Raw genomic sequence first — 15,789 nt, 5'->3', positions numbered from 1 at the left:
AACTAGAAAAACTACATAACATAAATAACAAAATCATAAAACAGCAAATTAAAAACATTGACAGGTCAGGGAATCAGTTTCAAGATCATTCATCAGTGATTTAAAAATACCAATCGGGACAAGTTCTTCCAGTTTAAAAGTATTTTGTAAAGCGTTCCAAGACGATGGCGCAGAGTACATAAAAGCCCTTTAACCAAATTAAGTTTGGACATTTGGAACAGTTAGCAGGATAAAGTCCAGTGAACGAAGAGAGTACCCACCACATTTCTGAGCAATAAAAATGCCCAAATAAAAAGGTAGTAAACCCAAAATGGCTTTGTAAATAAAAGTATACCAGTGACTGAGCCTACGAGTGACTTGAGAAGGCCAGCCAACCCTGGTATACAAAGTGCAGTGGTGCGTAAGGGTTTTGCAGTTTAAAATAAATCTCAAAGCGCCATGGTGAAGGGTGTCAATTGATTTCAAACACTGAGCGGAAGCATTCATATATAAAATATCCCCATAGTCTGATACTATCGTCCTTCTGGCTTCAAAGGAAAAACAGGCCTTATTCCTAAAATAAAATCCCAATTTCAGCTTCAATTTTTTTGTAAATTGTTGAATATGCAATTTAAAAAAGAAGCCGTCATCAATAAAAATTCCAAGATATTTATATGAGGTTACAGTCTCAATCTCATTGCCCTGACAGGTAATAATAGGTGAAAGGTTCAGAGGTCTATTTCTTGATTTAGAAAACATTAGTTTAGTCAGTATTGAGGATACGCTTCAATTGAAACAAGGTATGTTGAACTGTATTAAAAGCAGTCTGCATGTTCTGGAAAGCTTTTGTAAGAGACGAGGCACAACAGTAAATAACAGTATCATCAGCATAAAAATGAAGTTGCGCATTTTGGACATTTTTGAATAAATTATTTATATAAATAGTGAATAAGAGAGGACCAAGTACAGAGCCTTGGGGCACACCATTACAGACAGACAATTTAACAGACATGAGCCCATTAAATTGAGTTATGATGGCTGCGTGGTCCCATGGTGTTTATACTTGCGTACAATTGTTTGCACAGATGAATGTCGTATCTTCAGGCATTTGGAAATTGCTCCCAAGGATGAACCAGACCTGTGGAGGTCTACAATTTTTTTTCTGAGGTCTTGGCTGATTTCTTTGGATTTTCCCATGATATCAAGCAAAGAGGCACTGCATTTGAAGGTTGGCCTTGAAATACATCCACAGGTACACCGCCAATTGACTAAAATGATGTCAATTAGCCTATCAAAAGCTTCTAAAGCCATGACATATTTTTCTGGAATTTTCCAAGCTGTTTGAAGGCACAGACAACTTAGTGTATGTAAACTTCTGACCCACTGGAATTGTGATACAGTGAATTATAAGTGAAATAATCTATCTGGTAACAATTTTTGAAAAAATTACTTGTGTCATGCACAAAGTAAATGTCCTAACCAACTTGCCAAAACTATAGGTTGTTAACAAGAAATTTGTGTAGTGGTTGAAAAACGAGTTTTAATGACTCCAACCTAAGTGTATGTAAAATTCTGACTTCAACTGTATTTACAAAAGTATGTGGACACCCCGTCAAATAGTGGATTCGGCTATTTTAGCCACACCAGTTGTTGACATGTGTATAAAATCCAGCATACAGCCATGCAATCTCCATAGACAAACATTGACAGTAGAATGGCCTTACTGAAGCGCTCAGTGACTTTCAACGTGGCACCGTCATGGGATGCCTCTTTTACAACAGGTCAGTTCGTCAAATTTCTGCCCTGCTAGAGCTGCCCTGGTCATATGTAAGTGCTGTTATTGTGAAGTGGAAGCGTCTATGGGCAACAATGGCTTATCCGCAAAGTGGTAGGCCACACAAGCTCACAGAACAGGACCGCCTAAACATTCCCTATCCTTGGTTGCAGCACTTACTACAACACCTGCTGCCTTTTGAAGCAACGTCAGCACAAGAACTGTTCATTGGGAGCTTCATGAAATGGGTTTCCATGGCCGAGGAGCTGTACACAAGCCTAAGATCACCATGCGCAATGCCAAGCTTCGCCAGGAGTGATGTAAAGCTCACCGCCATTGGACTCTGGAGCAGTGGAAATGTGTTCTCTGGACAAATCTGGGTTTGGCAGATGCCAGGAGAATGCTACCTTCCCCAATGCAAAGTGCCAACTGTAAAGTTTGGTGGAGTAGGAATAAATGGTCTGGGGATGTTTTTCATAGTTCGGGCTGGGCCCCATAGTTCAAGTGAAGGGAAATCTTAACGCTACAGCATACAATGACATTCTAGACGATTCTGTGCTTCTAACTTTGTGACAACAGTTTGGGGAAGGCCCTTTCCTACATCAGCATGACAATGCCCCTGTGCACAAAGTGAGGTCCATAAAGAAACGGTTTGTCGAGATCGGTGTGGAAGAACATGACTGGTCTGCACAAATCCCTGACCTCAACCCTATCGAACACCTTTGGGATGAATTGGAACGCCGACTGCGAGCCAGGCCTAATCGTCCAAAATCGGTGACCGACCTCACTAATGCTCTTGTGGCTGAAAGGAAGCAAGTCCCTGCAGCAATGTTCCAACATCTAGTGGAAAGCCTTTCCAGAAGAGTGGAGGCTGTTATAGCAGCAAAGGGGGAACCAACTCCATTATAATGCCCATGATTTTAGAATGAGATGTTTGACAAGCAGGTGTCCACATACTTTTGGTTATGTGGTGTTTCAACGCTTTCATCCATACTTAAATATATTTATTTTTCTGTAAAGGCATACCAAAAAGCTATCATTGAATCTGTTCAAATTGTGATCACACACAATAGTGTGCATTGTTTCCTGGTCAGGTCATGCTGTCAGGAGAAGTTCCTGACTCTAAACACAATCCCTATCTCTCTTCTTACCTTCCAGGTTGTGTTTGTGTTCGGTGGAGTAGGCCTTGCCGATCATGGTCCAGACTGGCTTCAGACACCCAAACAGTCCCTCCAGAAACCCTCCACTTCCTCCCGACAGCAGTCTCACATCATCAGCCTTGCTCTGGATCGCACCTTCCTCCGCATCCTGGCCCTCCCCCCTCCCCCCTCCTTCCCCATTCTCATGGAGCTTCAGCACGCTGTTGGCAAAGTGCTCCTGCTGTTCTTCGCTCGGCGTGGGGCTGTGTCCCTCACAGGTGTGTTCTTCATTATGGCTGCCTCCTCCACCTCCCCCACCCTCAGGCTCCGGAGCACCCCCGGTATCGATGGATAGTACGTTCCGCAGGACACACTGGGTGGGGGTCAGATCCATCTCAGGGGTGCAGGCGGGGGACTCGTCCAGCCGGTTCCGGAAGGGAGGGGTGTGTTCTGAGAGGGAGGTGTTGAACTCTGAGAGGGAGGGGGATGGGGCGCGGGTCTCGGTGATGCAGGCCATGGGGAGCTGTGGTCATGGGAACCTTAAGAGCCCCGGGACTTGTGTCTGGCTGACTGGTGGTCAGGGCCAGAGAGAAAGGTTGGCCTGTAGGAGGAGAAAGGACAGTCATCATTCTAGATAACTACAGTTTCGCCTTCTATCAATAGCAACCTTGGAACGACATATGTATTACACTGTATACTTGTAACGGGGACACTGAAGTCAGAGTCTGCATCAGGATTTTGAGGTTACCATGTCAACCTTTTATCCTGATATGACTTGCCTTCAATGAGGAGTAGACCCTATGATGATACTCATAACAGAGGCTAGTCATATACGGGCTAGTCACCACTAACCAAAGAATAAACATGATGCGTGTCTTCTCATATTTTATATTCTTAGAAGAGTATTCAGTCATTGTTCAAATACAAACAGTGTGTAGGCTAACATACTGCAAATCAAATTGGAGGGAATTTCCCTTGTCTAAGTGTTGTGCACAGTCCTGTTTTCTCTCATATCCTCCTACTCCATCTCTGGGAGATCAGTGCAACGTTTGTTAATAGATCAGTGCTATTTAATATGATAGCAGTTCTTGTGTTGCTGTTAGTAATGACAGAAAAGAGTGAGTGGCTGCTCTACAAAGCTTGTCAGGTCCCCAAGGACAGACATCCCCCACAACATATCCCGGAGAATATGAATAGATTTTCCTCTCTGACTTCTAGGCTATTTTTATTACTAATGATGATAGAGTATAAGGACAATACTGCAATGACATATTCGTATAACAACATTCAACTTGGTAAATTAGCTGTTCTACAAAATAATGATAGCCAATATGGATATCAAGGCAAAGTTATGATAACTAGGCCTAGTAATACAACACACCTCTCATCACAAAATGATTTGCACCGATAATTCCAGGAGGATATTGATATTAAGGAACTCTCGAGGTTCTGTTCCCCTGAGTTAGAATACCTCACGATAAGCTGTGGACCATACTATTTACCAAGAGTTTTCATTAAATAAATTCGTAGCTGTCTATTTACCACCACAAACCGATGCTGGCACTAAGACCGCACTCAACGAGCTGTATAGAGCCTTAAACAAACAAGGAAATGCTTAAGTGTTGTCCATTAGTTTACTCGAATTAGGGGAGTGGTGGTAGGGCAAGAGGAAAATATATTTGAAAAAGATAAACATAGTGCATTCGGGAAAGTATTCAGACCCCTTGACTTTTTCCACATTTTGTTATGTTACAGCATTGTTCATTTTCCTCATTGCTCTACACACAATACCCCATAATGACTAAGTGAAAACAGCATTGTAGGTCCCCAAGAACACACTGGCCCCCATCATTCTTAAATGGAAGAAGTTTGGAACACTGACACTCTTCCTAGAACCTGGTCGCCTGGCAAAACTGAGCAATCAAGGGAGAAGGGCCTTAGTCAGAGAGGTGACCAAGAACCCGATGGTCACTCTGACAGAGCTCCAGAGATCATCTCTGGAGATGGGAGAACCCTCCAGAAGGAAAACCATCCCTCCAGCACTCCACTAATCAGGACCTAATGGTAGAGTGGCCAGCCGGAAAACACTCCTCAGTAAAAGGCACATGACAGCCCGCTTGGAGTTTGCCAAAAGGCACCTAAAGACTCTCAGACCATGAGAAACAAGATTCTCTGGTCTAATGAAACCAAGATTGTACTCTTTGGCCTGAATGCTAATAATATGGACTTGGTCTTTTGCCAAATAGGGCTATCTTCTGTATACCACCCCTACCTTGTCATAGCACAACTGATTTACTCAAACGCATTAAGAAGGAAAGAAATTCCACAAATTAACGTTTAACAAGTGTGCAAAGATGTCATCAAGGCAAAGGGTGGCTACTTTGAAGAATCTCAAATATAAAATATACACTGCTCAAAAAAATAAAGGGAACACTTAAACAACACAATGTAACTCCAAGTCAATCACACTTCTGTGAAATCAAACTGTCCACTTAGGAAGCAACACTGATTGACAATAAATTTCACATGCTGTTGTGCAAATGGAATAGACAAAAGGTGGAAATTATAGGCAATTAGTAAGACACCCCCAAAAAAGGAATGGTTCTGCAAGTGGTGACCACAGACCACTTCTCAGTTCCTATGCTTCCTGGCTGATGTTTTGGTCACTTTTGAATGCTGGCGGTGCTTTCACTCTAGTGGTAGCATGAGACGGAGTCTACAACCCACACAAGTGGCTCAGGTAGTGCAGTTCATCCAGGATGGCACATCAATGCGAGCTGTGGCAAAAAGGTTTGCTGTGTCTGTCAGCGTAGTGTCCAGAGCATGGAGGCGCTACCAGGAGACAGGCCAGTACATCAGGAGACGTGGAGGAGACCGTAGGAGGGCAACAACCCAGCAGCAGGACCGCTACCTCCGCCTTTGTGCAAGGAGGTGCACTGCCAGAGCCCTGCAAAATGACCTCCAGCAGGCCACAAATGTACTTAATGCAGCTGGTGGCCTCACCTGACTGTTACTTTTGATTTTGACCCCCCCCCTCCTTTGTTCAGGGACACATTATTCAATTTCTGTTAGTCACATATCTGTGGAACTTGTTCAGTTTATGTCTCAGTTGTTAAAACTTGTTATGTTCATACAAATATTTACACAAGTTAAGTTTGCTGAAAATAAACGCAGTTGACAGTGACGTTTCTTTTATTGCTGAGTTTACTACCACCGGTTCATCCAAAACTGCACCAGCACAACCGCTTCTCTCAGCTCTCACCAGTCAAAAAACCTGTGCCCTCCAATGGACCGACACCGCCCTTACAGCTTCACCTCTGCACCCATCCTTAGGCAGCCAGATCCTACTCTTCCTTTTGTTCTGGAGGTTGATGCATCCGAGGTCGGCGTAGGAACGGTTCTCTCTCAGCGGGTACACCTCGCAAATTACAACCGTGCACCTTCTTCTTTTCCAAGAAACTGTCACCCGCTGAGAGGAACTATGATGTCGGGAACCGAGAGCTCCTCGACATTAAGCTGGCTATCGAAGAGTGGCGCCACTGGATAGAGGGAACTCATCACCCTTTCCTGGTCCTTACTGACCACCGTAATTGTGCTAAGAGGCTCAAGAAAAATTTGAAGGCTGATTCCTTATCCCGTCTATTTGATTCCCCTTCCTCTAGCCCAGCTCCTGAGCCCATCCTGCCTCCATCTTGTGTCATGGGACCCATACAGTGGAAAATCCAATCAGCTGTCCAAGAGGCCCTATGCTCCGACCCAGCACCTCCCGACACCCCTGCAGGCAAGACCTACGTTCTGGCCTCCGTCAGACCCCAACTAATGCAGTGGTGCCATACCTCACTGAGTTCTGGCCATCCCGGGATAACCCGGACCACAGAGCTCCTGAGACGCAAGCTCTGGTGGTCATCCCTAACAGCAGACGTACATAGATTACTTTCTTTCCTGTCCCGTCTGTGCAAGGGCAAAGAGCCCTGACCAACTACCTACCGGTAAACTCAAGCATTTACCTACACCACACAGACCATGGTCCCACATTGCCATGGATTTCCTCACTGATCTGCCAGACTCGTCGGGCTTCACTACTATTTTAGTTGTAGTGGACCGGTTCTCCAATATGTGCTGACTCATCCCCCTTCTGCATCTATCTAATGCCATGGAAATGGCCGAGTGCATGTTCCAACAGGTGTTCCGTCTGTATGGGATCCCGGAAGGCATTGTTTCTAATCGGAGACCCCAGCCTTCTGCGACCGACTGGGGGTCGGCCTATCCTCCGGATACCTTCCCAAACCAACGGGTAGACCAAACGCCTGAATCAGGAAATAGGGAAGTACCTTTGCCAACACTGCACCCACCAACCACACGAGTGGAGTTGCTATCTAGCCTGGGACGAATACGCACAGAACACGCTGGTGCATTTCTCACTCCTTTTCAGTGTGGGGATACCAACACCCCGTGTTCCCATGGGAGACAGAGCCTGGAACTGTGCCTGCCATCGACTAGTGGTTTCGACGGAGTGAGCAGGTTTGGGAGACCACACATCGGCACCTACCGTAATTGCTGGACTATTAAGCGCACCTGAATATAAGCCGCACCCACTGAATTTACATTTATTTATTTTTTTTGTACATAAATAAGCCGCACGTGTCTATAAGCCGCAGGTGCCTACCGATACATTGAAACAAATGAACTTTACACAGCCTTTAAACGAAACACGGCTTGTAACAAAAATAAATAGGCTTTAACGAAACACGGCTTGTAACAAAAATAAATAGGCTTTAACGAAACAGGCTTGTAACATTTTTTTTTTTTTTAAATAGCAGTAAACAATAGCCTACCAAGAAAGTCCTTGGTCACTATCTTCCTCCTGTGCACTGAAACCACTGAAGTCATCTCCTTTGGTGTCGGAGTTGAATAGCCTCAGAGCCTCATTTTCTAGTTCGGGCCATCTGCTTTTCTTTCCTCTGAAAACTTTTGTTGTCTTTTTGCACTAAGTCAGTTTCTCACGCTGCTGTTTCCAACGTCTTATCATCGACTCATTAAGGCTCCCGTGCAGCAGCACTATTTCCTTTTCCAACAGCCAGATCGATCGCCTTCAAATTGAAAGCTGCATCATATGCATTTCTCCGTGTCTTTGCCATGATGAGGGTGACAAAATGACTACCGTAATCAGAATGATGGAAAGTTTGAGCGCGCTCGATTTAAGTCACATTATGTGACGGTGCTCAGTTTTTTGGCGGCATGAATTTGTGAAAGCGGGAAAAATCCATAAATTAGCCGTGTCATTGTATAAAGCGCAAGGTTCATAGCGTGGGAAAAAAGTAGCGGCTTATAGTCCGGAAATTACGGTACATCAAGCTTCCCTCTACTCCACTCTTCCACCCTGGGCAGCGTGTGTGGCTCTCTACCTGGGACATCCGGCTTTGTGACCCTTGAAAAACGTTCAGTCACTGGTTCATTGGTCCCTTCAAAATAACACACTGCATCAATCCTATAACCTACCATCTCCAGTTGCCCTGCCATTACCGGATCTCCTCATTCTTCCATGTGTCCCTTCTCAAGCCTGTGAGGTACAGCCCTCTCCATACTCCAGTTGCACATCTTGGTGCACCCCCTCCGTTTGACGTCGTCGGTGCACCCGCTTATTCCATCCAAGCCCTTCTTGACTCCAAGCGCCTGGGTGGTGGCATCCACTACCTGGTGGATTGGGAGGGATACGGACCCGAAGAACGGTCCCAGGTCATCCTCGACCCAGCCATGATCCTGGCTTTCCACCGTAACCGTCCTGACCGCCCAGCTCTACGTCCCCGTGGGAAGCCCCCTGCTCAACTTCCTAGGCCGTCAAAAGCCACCGTGGAGGCTGGGGGGGGGGGGGGGGGGTACTGTAACATCTGCTTCCAACGCACACTCTCAAACCCATAGATCCCTGAACGCAGCTCACTCTCCAGATCCCAATCACCTGAATTCTGATCACCTGTATGTCATTTACACACACTATTTAGTTCAGTTCTTTGCACCCAATTGTGAGGTATTGTTTGTTTTGATACACATTCTATTCAGAGCTCTGTTTATTTCCATATTAGTCCTCCCGTGTATTGTAGTTTTTGGCCATCCTCACTAATGACGCTTTTTTTTGCCTATCAGATTTCCTGTCATCAACCGTAGTCTCCCGGACTACGTTATTAGTCTTTTCCCTGCCTGTACTGTTATCTTTTTGGAGTCCCTGTGTGTGACCTCATTACATAACCAAGCTATCATTGCTCATTGTGTATTTATTACAATTTTTTTCTTCTTATTATTATTTTTTTTTGGGGTGGTTCTGCATTGTTGGGAAGGGCCAGTAAATACGCATTTTACTCAGTCTACACCTTTTGTTTACGAAGCATGTAACAAATCAAATTTGATTTGAGAATCACATGACTAAAGGACAGAATTATGATTTGGATGAATCTTGTAAATGAAGCTCCTTTTCACTGGCATTTTACCTACCCTCCTCTGTTCTGAGAGAGCCTTGGGGTCTGAAGGTCGGTGTCTCAAATAATAAGCCTACTCACTCACTCATTTCTGTAGGCCTGGATCGCTCCATTACCTGGACACAACTCACTGGGGGAAAAATAGTTGAATCAACGTTGTTTCCAAGTCATTTCAACAACAAAAATGAAATGACATGATGTGGAAAACTGATTGGATTTTAAAAAGTAATCATGGTTAAGGGAATTTCGTATTTTTCCCCCCCACCCAACTGTAAACCTAAATCCAATGAAATTGTGAAATGTTTTGTTGATTTCACGTTGAATTCATGTTGACAACTCAACCAAATGTAAGTCAAAACTAGACGTTGAATTGACGTCTGCGCTCAAAGGGAAGCTGCTTTATACCTAACTGGAAACACCTTTGTCCAAGTTAACTTCAGGACCATGGATAGCGCACGTTGTTGCAAACATTATTTACCAGTTGACTATCTAGAGTTACATGCAGTGCTTCCCATTCTCTTGGTATATTCCCATGTTTGTAAAACTAACTGATAATTCATGGGACCTCTACCCGGCATGCAAAACCAAAAAGGTCAGAGGCAGGAACACAAAAATAACATATTTCAGGCACAAACATGTCCAGCATATTATGTATAGGTCTAACCATGTTCCTGTTTTTATGTGTTCTGTTTACAACAGAAGACACACAACAGAAGAGACACACCGCAACAGTCTCAGCCAGACATTCAAATGAACAATTTTGGACGCTTCAAATTCAGATTTGCTGAATTGGAGGGAGAAATCTGTTCATTGTTTGTAAACTGTCAAATCTCAGAGTAATCACGAAATAATTTCATGCCACTGATTTTTCTCTCAAAGACTCTGTTCCCCTCCATAACAGCAACTGCTAGTAGACAAGTCCCCATGCAGTATAGGCTGGGCGGTGCATTGTATCGACCTTCTTAATGGCACCGGTGCATAGCCTAGAGCCTCCTATATGGCACCAATTCACTTCACATTTACGGGACCCATGCGCTAAGTGCATCACCATAGAATAGCCTATATGTCTATCTATATAAATTAGGCTACAACTGATTTATTTACATGGAAATGTGATTTACACTAACTTGGTTCAAATGACATACCATGTCTTGTGCTTAAATAGTGCGTAATTTGCTATCTGTACACTACATAGCCTGGCAGATTTACAAATATCATCTCATGCATTTTTTTATCATAACGAAGGCCTACCTTTAGCAAATGCAGCAAGCTCAAGTCTCAAACTCCATTGTTGTTAATTGTATCGTTCATATAGGCTGTTTTTTATTGATTTTGTTTCAGACTCAGTCGTCTAAAACAGTGCAATGATACTGCTTTCCTCGTTTTGTTTATATAATCAGTGTCACCGCGCGCGACTCGCATCCACTATTACTGCACAGACTATTCTAGAATGTGCTCTCGAGCGATGGAAGCGGTCAACCCGATCCATATAGACTTAAAGCTAAAATCTCTATACCGGTCCCGCCGGTGATGCGATCATAGACCTGATTTCCCTTTCTTCTCGCCTGTAAGGTGAAGAGATGTTATGTTTGGAGGAGCTGCATGTCCTCCTCTTCAAGCCCCTGTAGGTTTTATATTACGGGAGTGTCTCTGTCACCTGCAAGAGAGAGAGAGGAGACGGGCATGTGTCACTGCTCGTGTACACTAGCGGCCGGTGTACATTACTGGATACACCGCTTCCCATTCATTTTCAATGGAAGGAAAGCGGCGAGAAGCGGAGTGGGCAGGGGACCATTGGGCGGCGCGAACGTGGCGTGGGAGGTGGTGAAAAAGTTCAGCATTTCCCAACTTTATGCAAATCACCAGATTTTTTTATTGAATATCTACGTAGGCTTACAGAGGCCATTTATCAGAAACCAACACTCCTAGCTTCCAATGGCACATTGTGTTAGCTCATCCAAGTTTATAGTTTTAAAAGACTAATTGATCATTAGAAAACCCTTTTGCAGCCTCATTCCTTCGATGATAAACACAAATCCGACCATCACCCTTGGTGAGACAAAACCGCGATTTGTCAGTGAAGAGCACTTTTTGCCAGTCCTGTCTGGTCTAGCGACGGTGGGTTTGTGCCCATATGCAACGTTGTTGCCGGTGATGTCTGGTGAGCACCTGCCTACAACAGGCCTACAAGCCTTCAGTCAAGCCTCTCTCAGCCTATTGAGGACAGTCTGAGCACTGATGGAGGGATTGTGCGTTCCTGGTGTAACTCGGGCAGCTCTACCTGTCCCGCAGGTGTGATCTTCGGATGTACCGATCCTGTGCAGGTGTTGTTACACGTGGTCTGCCACTGTGAGGACGATCAGCTGTCTGTCCTGTCTCCCTGTAGCGCTGTCTTAGGCATCTCACAGTACGGACATTGCAATTTATTGCCCTGGCCACATCTGCAGTCCTCATGCCTCCTTGCAGCATGCCTAAGGCACATTCACGCAGATGAGCAGGCACTCTGGGCATCTTTATTTTGGTGTTTTTCAGAGTCAGTAGAAAGGCCTCTTTAGTGTCCTAAGTTTTCATAACTGTGACCTTAATTGCCTACCGTCTGTAAGCTGTAAGTGTCTTAACGACCTTTCCACAGGTGCATGTTCATTAATTGTTTATGGTTCATTGAACAAGCATGGGAAACAGTGTTTAAACCCTTTACAATGAAGATCTGTGAAGTTATTTTGATTTGTGCGAATTGTCTTTGAAAGACGGGGTCATGAAAAAAGGAAGTTTCGTTTTTTGCTGAGTTTACATTTTTTGAATTCAATCTAGCAAATAGTTTGTGTTGATAATCGTTGCATGAAAGCAATAATTATAGTGGAACACACCCATAGTAACTTGCTGACAGAAGATGTGTGTTTGTTTTTTAAGAAAATATTAACATTGTAGATCACTTCTCCCTTTACACCCCAGACAATGTGATGGGCAATATCAGGTACCTTCAGACTGGTGAGCAGCTGGCCCCTGTGACGAAGAGGACTGAGGACCTGTTCAGATCAAAGTTAAGCATAGTTATTTGTCCTTTACATCTGAGTTCACAGCCAAACTATTTCAGCATTCCTTCAAAAAACACATTATAACATTATTAGTTCTGAAGCATAATGTTATGTGATATACATTCAGTACATAACCCCCAGCAGAGAGTGACCCCCAGCAGAGAGTGACAAAGAGGGTTTAGAAGATACTGTTGCAAATTAAATGCAGGTTGTGAAAATGAGACTTATACTTTGTATGAACAATTCATTGCCAGGAACAGAAATCGTGCATATACTTTTTTGTGTGTGGAATCAACCCTTTTTGGGGTGAATTTGGGGGTCTTTGGCACTGATGGGTGCTGGTTATGATCAGCATCAGACTCCTCAGAGTCGGTCTGATAAAATGTAGGATTTTGCCTGGGAATGACAGCAAGCATGACATTTCCAGAGTAGTAGTGTAGATTTATTTTATTTCAAACACTAAATCTGGTGAGACTCTGGCACCGTTCCCAGGCTTGAGTCTTTCTCTGCCCGAACAAGGCACTCATGGGCTTTCTCATATGAATCTGAAAACATCACGAAACAGGAGCTTATCAGTTCATCTGTAAATGTCTGCAAACAAGTATAATTTAGTATAATTATATTCAGTTAAAGTACTCACTCTTTGTCTTCAGTAATTGAATTGAATTGAATACACCTCCCAAGTATCAATGTTCGGCTGTTCGTGCAACATCACTGCTTTCCTTAACCTCTCTTGGCTCTTGTATAGAGGCCAATAACATTTGTCCTTGATGCACCAGGTTTGAGATGACAGCTAAACTGTCATCTTCATTTGGGAAATTAACCACAACAAACATGGTACTATGAACAAAAAAAACAAATTAGTTTACACAAACATTTCACATTAGTAACATCTAATTGTAGGAGTTTAAGAAAATCCCTTCAAGTAAATATGACATTTTCTGTAATGAAAACAGAAAAAATATTGGTGCTTTGCATCCTACAGATAGACTAACGGCATCCTAGCAAAGCCCTCTTTGTAGGGGGGTAGAACAAACTTCCGTAGAACATTTGTGCCTCGAATGAAAAGAAGTTCATCCTTCTATCCAGAGAGATGGAAAATATCAAGCAGAGATGATGGCAGGGGATATGTGTAAAGGTCTGTCTTGTTCCTAAATGTTTTGTACACAAAGTGTTCCCATGTTCCTCCATCAGCAGGTTTTGTAATAGGACAACCTCCTTGTTCCTCAACTGGACACAATTATTCCCAGTGGACATCTGCATGGAGAAGTGAGTGAACTGCATTTTTATTCTGCTCTTTCACTGTTAGACCATTTGGGACTGGGCCATTGTCATGCTCCTTTCTCTGCGTCTGACTGTGTTGCTCTCATGGCCTCTCTTTCTGACAGCCTCCGTATATATCCTGCTCTAAAGGCTTGTTTGGTTTTCTTATCCTTTTTAACTGGCCAAGAAAATTCTCGAAGGGGAAGCAAGAGATATTGTCAAGAACACCAAATGCTTGTGCTTCATGACTGAGATGGGTTAGGCAATGCATGTGATATGTTATGTTTTCCTTCCCATACAGGCACAAACAAAACCAGCATCGGGAATCAAGGTAAGACCCAGATGCAGACATGTCGAATTGACAATGGTTTAATATTCAAACAGGGGCAGGCAATAGACAGGTCAAGGCAGGCAGGGGTCAGTAAACCAGAATTGGGGCAAAGGTACAGGTCGGCAGGCAGGCTCAGGGTCAGGGTAGGCAGAGGTCAACAATCCAGAGGTGGGGCAAAGGTACAGTTTGGCAGGCAGGCTCAGGAGCAGGCTGAGTGGTCAGGCAGGCGGGCTCAGAGTCAGGACAGGCAAGGGTCAAAACTAGGAGGGCGAGAATAAGAGAGACTGGGAAAAGCAGGAGCTGATAACTAAAATGCTGGTTGACTTGACAAACAAGACGAACTGACAACGGACAAACAGAGAACATTTAAATACACAGGGGATAATTGGGAAGATGGGCAACACCTGGTGTGGGGTGGAGACAATCACAAGGACAGGTGAAACAGATCAGGGTGTGACAACCAGGAGGTTTTAGGCATAGTCTGTGTGGTCTGCACACAACGATACACTTAGGAAGATGGTCATGGCAACAGCAAGCAACATGAAGTGTTCATACATCACCCTTGGAATATTAGACAGGCCCAGTGTACAAGAAAAATGTACGGAACTCAGTTGCCTTCCAACTGTCAGACTCATTCAGTGATCTGGGTCGTCTGTTCATTTCTGATGGAGTGTGAGGTCTTCGGTCAGTCAGCTGTGAAGATACATTTCCGACAACAGCTGGACCTAAACGTGTTTTCACTGGCCCTTTCTGCCATAGAGTTATCAGTTTCCATGTAACTCCCAAACAAACCAGGTGCATGTAGTCAAGAGGAAATGGAGCCAATTGACAATGATCCTAAATAAGTTGCCCCACTGTAATGAGAGTCATCAGTCAAGTCAGCAAAAGTGTCGTGGTTGGACCTCAGAGGGGCTGTTGTTTCTGGGAAGGTAATACAATTCAGGTAGTAGACTCCCTTTTGATGGAATTTGTCACAGCCATAGTAGCCATTGTGACCTTTTGCATTTCTGACAAAGTCCCTTGCTGGTGCCTTAAAAATAAAGCCAGAGATTTGGACTATCTTTACTATTTTTTTAAACTTTTAACTGGTTACTGTTTGTAACTTGACAATATTAACTTTCTGGCTCCCTTTATTGTTCGTGTTACCGGACAACAGTAGGGCACTTTTATTGTCCATGTAACGTTAGTTGGCCAAACCTAAAGTTGTCTGCCAACTTAGCTAACGTTACATTAGCTAGTCTAAATGTTAGCGTCCGTCAACTAACTTGAAGTCCCTAATGTTAACCTTGAAGGCATTATTGACACATGACAGTTCCTAGGGTCCTTGTTGACGTTAACCTTAGCCATACTGTTTGTCGTGATATAACATATCGAACAATAACCATAACTTTAAAAAAATTGAAGATCAGATCAAATTTTATGATCAATTTATGCAGAAATCCAGGTATTTCCAAAGGGTTCACATACTTTTCCTTGCCACTGTGTGCCATTAGAAGCTGTATTGAAGGTGGTGGTGGGGATAGGATTGAGAAGGCAGGTAGAAGGCTTAGGTTGTGATGTCACTTTCCTGAGCATGTCTGTGTCAACCAGGGAAAATAACTCCATAGTGCCTTTGCACATATCATCAAACTTCTCTTGTTTGACTGATAGCCAACATTAGGCTGGGTATCTTATCTCTGAAATATGCTACAAACTCATAACAATTAGATGTGAAGGAAAGTTCACATAGGTTTGCGGGGGAAGGCCATCAATGGTCGATAAGAGCACTCTCAAATTATTCTGATTATTAGTGACCGTT

General features: G+C 43.8%; 1 protein-coding gene across 3 annotated transcripts in view; it reads right to left on the bottom strand.

Annotated features, from left to right (window-relative positions):
• LOC129814829 (mitogen-activated protein kinase kinase kinase 12-like) overlaps window positions 1-11,124 on the bottom strand; it is a 79,033-nt gene extending 67,909 nt beyond the window's left edge. For 2 of the 3 annotated variants that reach the window (XM_055867891.1, XM_055867893.1), the window contains exons 1-2: window positions 10,614-11,124; window positions 2,905-3,493 (exon numbers count right to left, since the gene is read on the bottom strand). In XM_055867891.1, the coding sequence (XP_055723866.1) occupies window positions 2,905-3,409 (505 nt within the window). In that variant the 5' untranslated portion in view covers window positions 3,410-3,493; window positions 10,614-11,124. Of the gene's footprint in view, window positions 1-2,904; window positions 3,494-9,378; window positions 9,493-10,613 lie in introns of all 3 variants that reach the window. The other variant, XM_055867892.1, reaches the window with a different exon arrangement.
• Window positions 11,125-15,789: the final 4,665 nt, after the last annotated feature.

Source organism: Salvelinus fontinalis, chromosome 18 (genome assembly GCF_029448725.1).
Source record: "Salvelinus fontinalis isolate EN_2023a chromosome 18, ASM2944872v1, whole genome shotgun sequence".
In the NCBI taxonomy this organism is placed as follows: domain Eukaryota; kingdom Metazoa; phylum Chordata; class Actinopteri; order Salmoniformes; family Salmonidae; genus Salvelinus; species Salvelinus fontinalis.
Note: the sequence above shows the minus strand (reverse complement) of the source record. Positions and strands in the feature narration are given on the sequence as shown.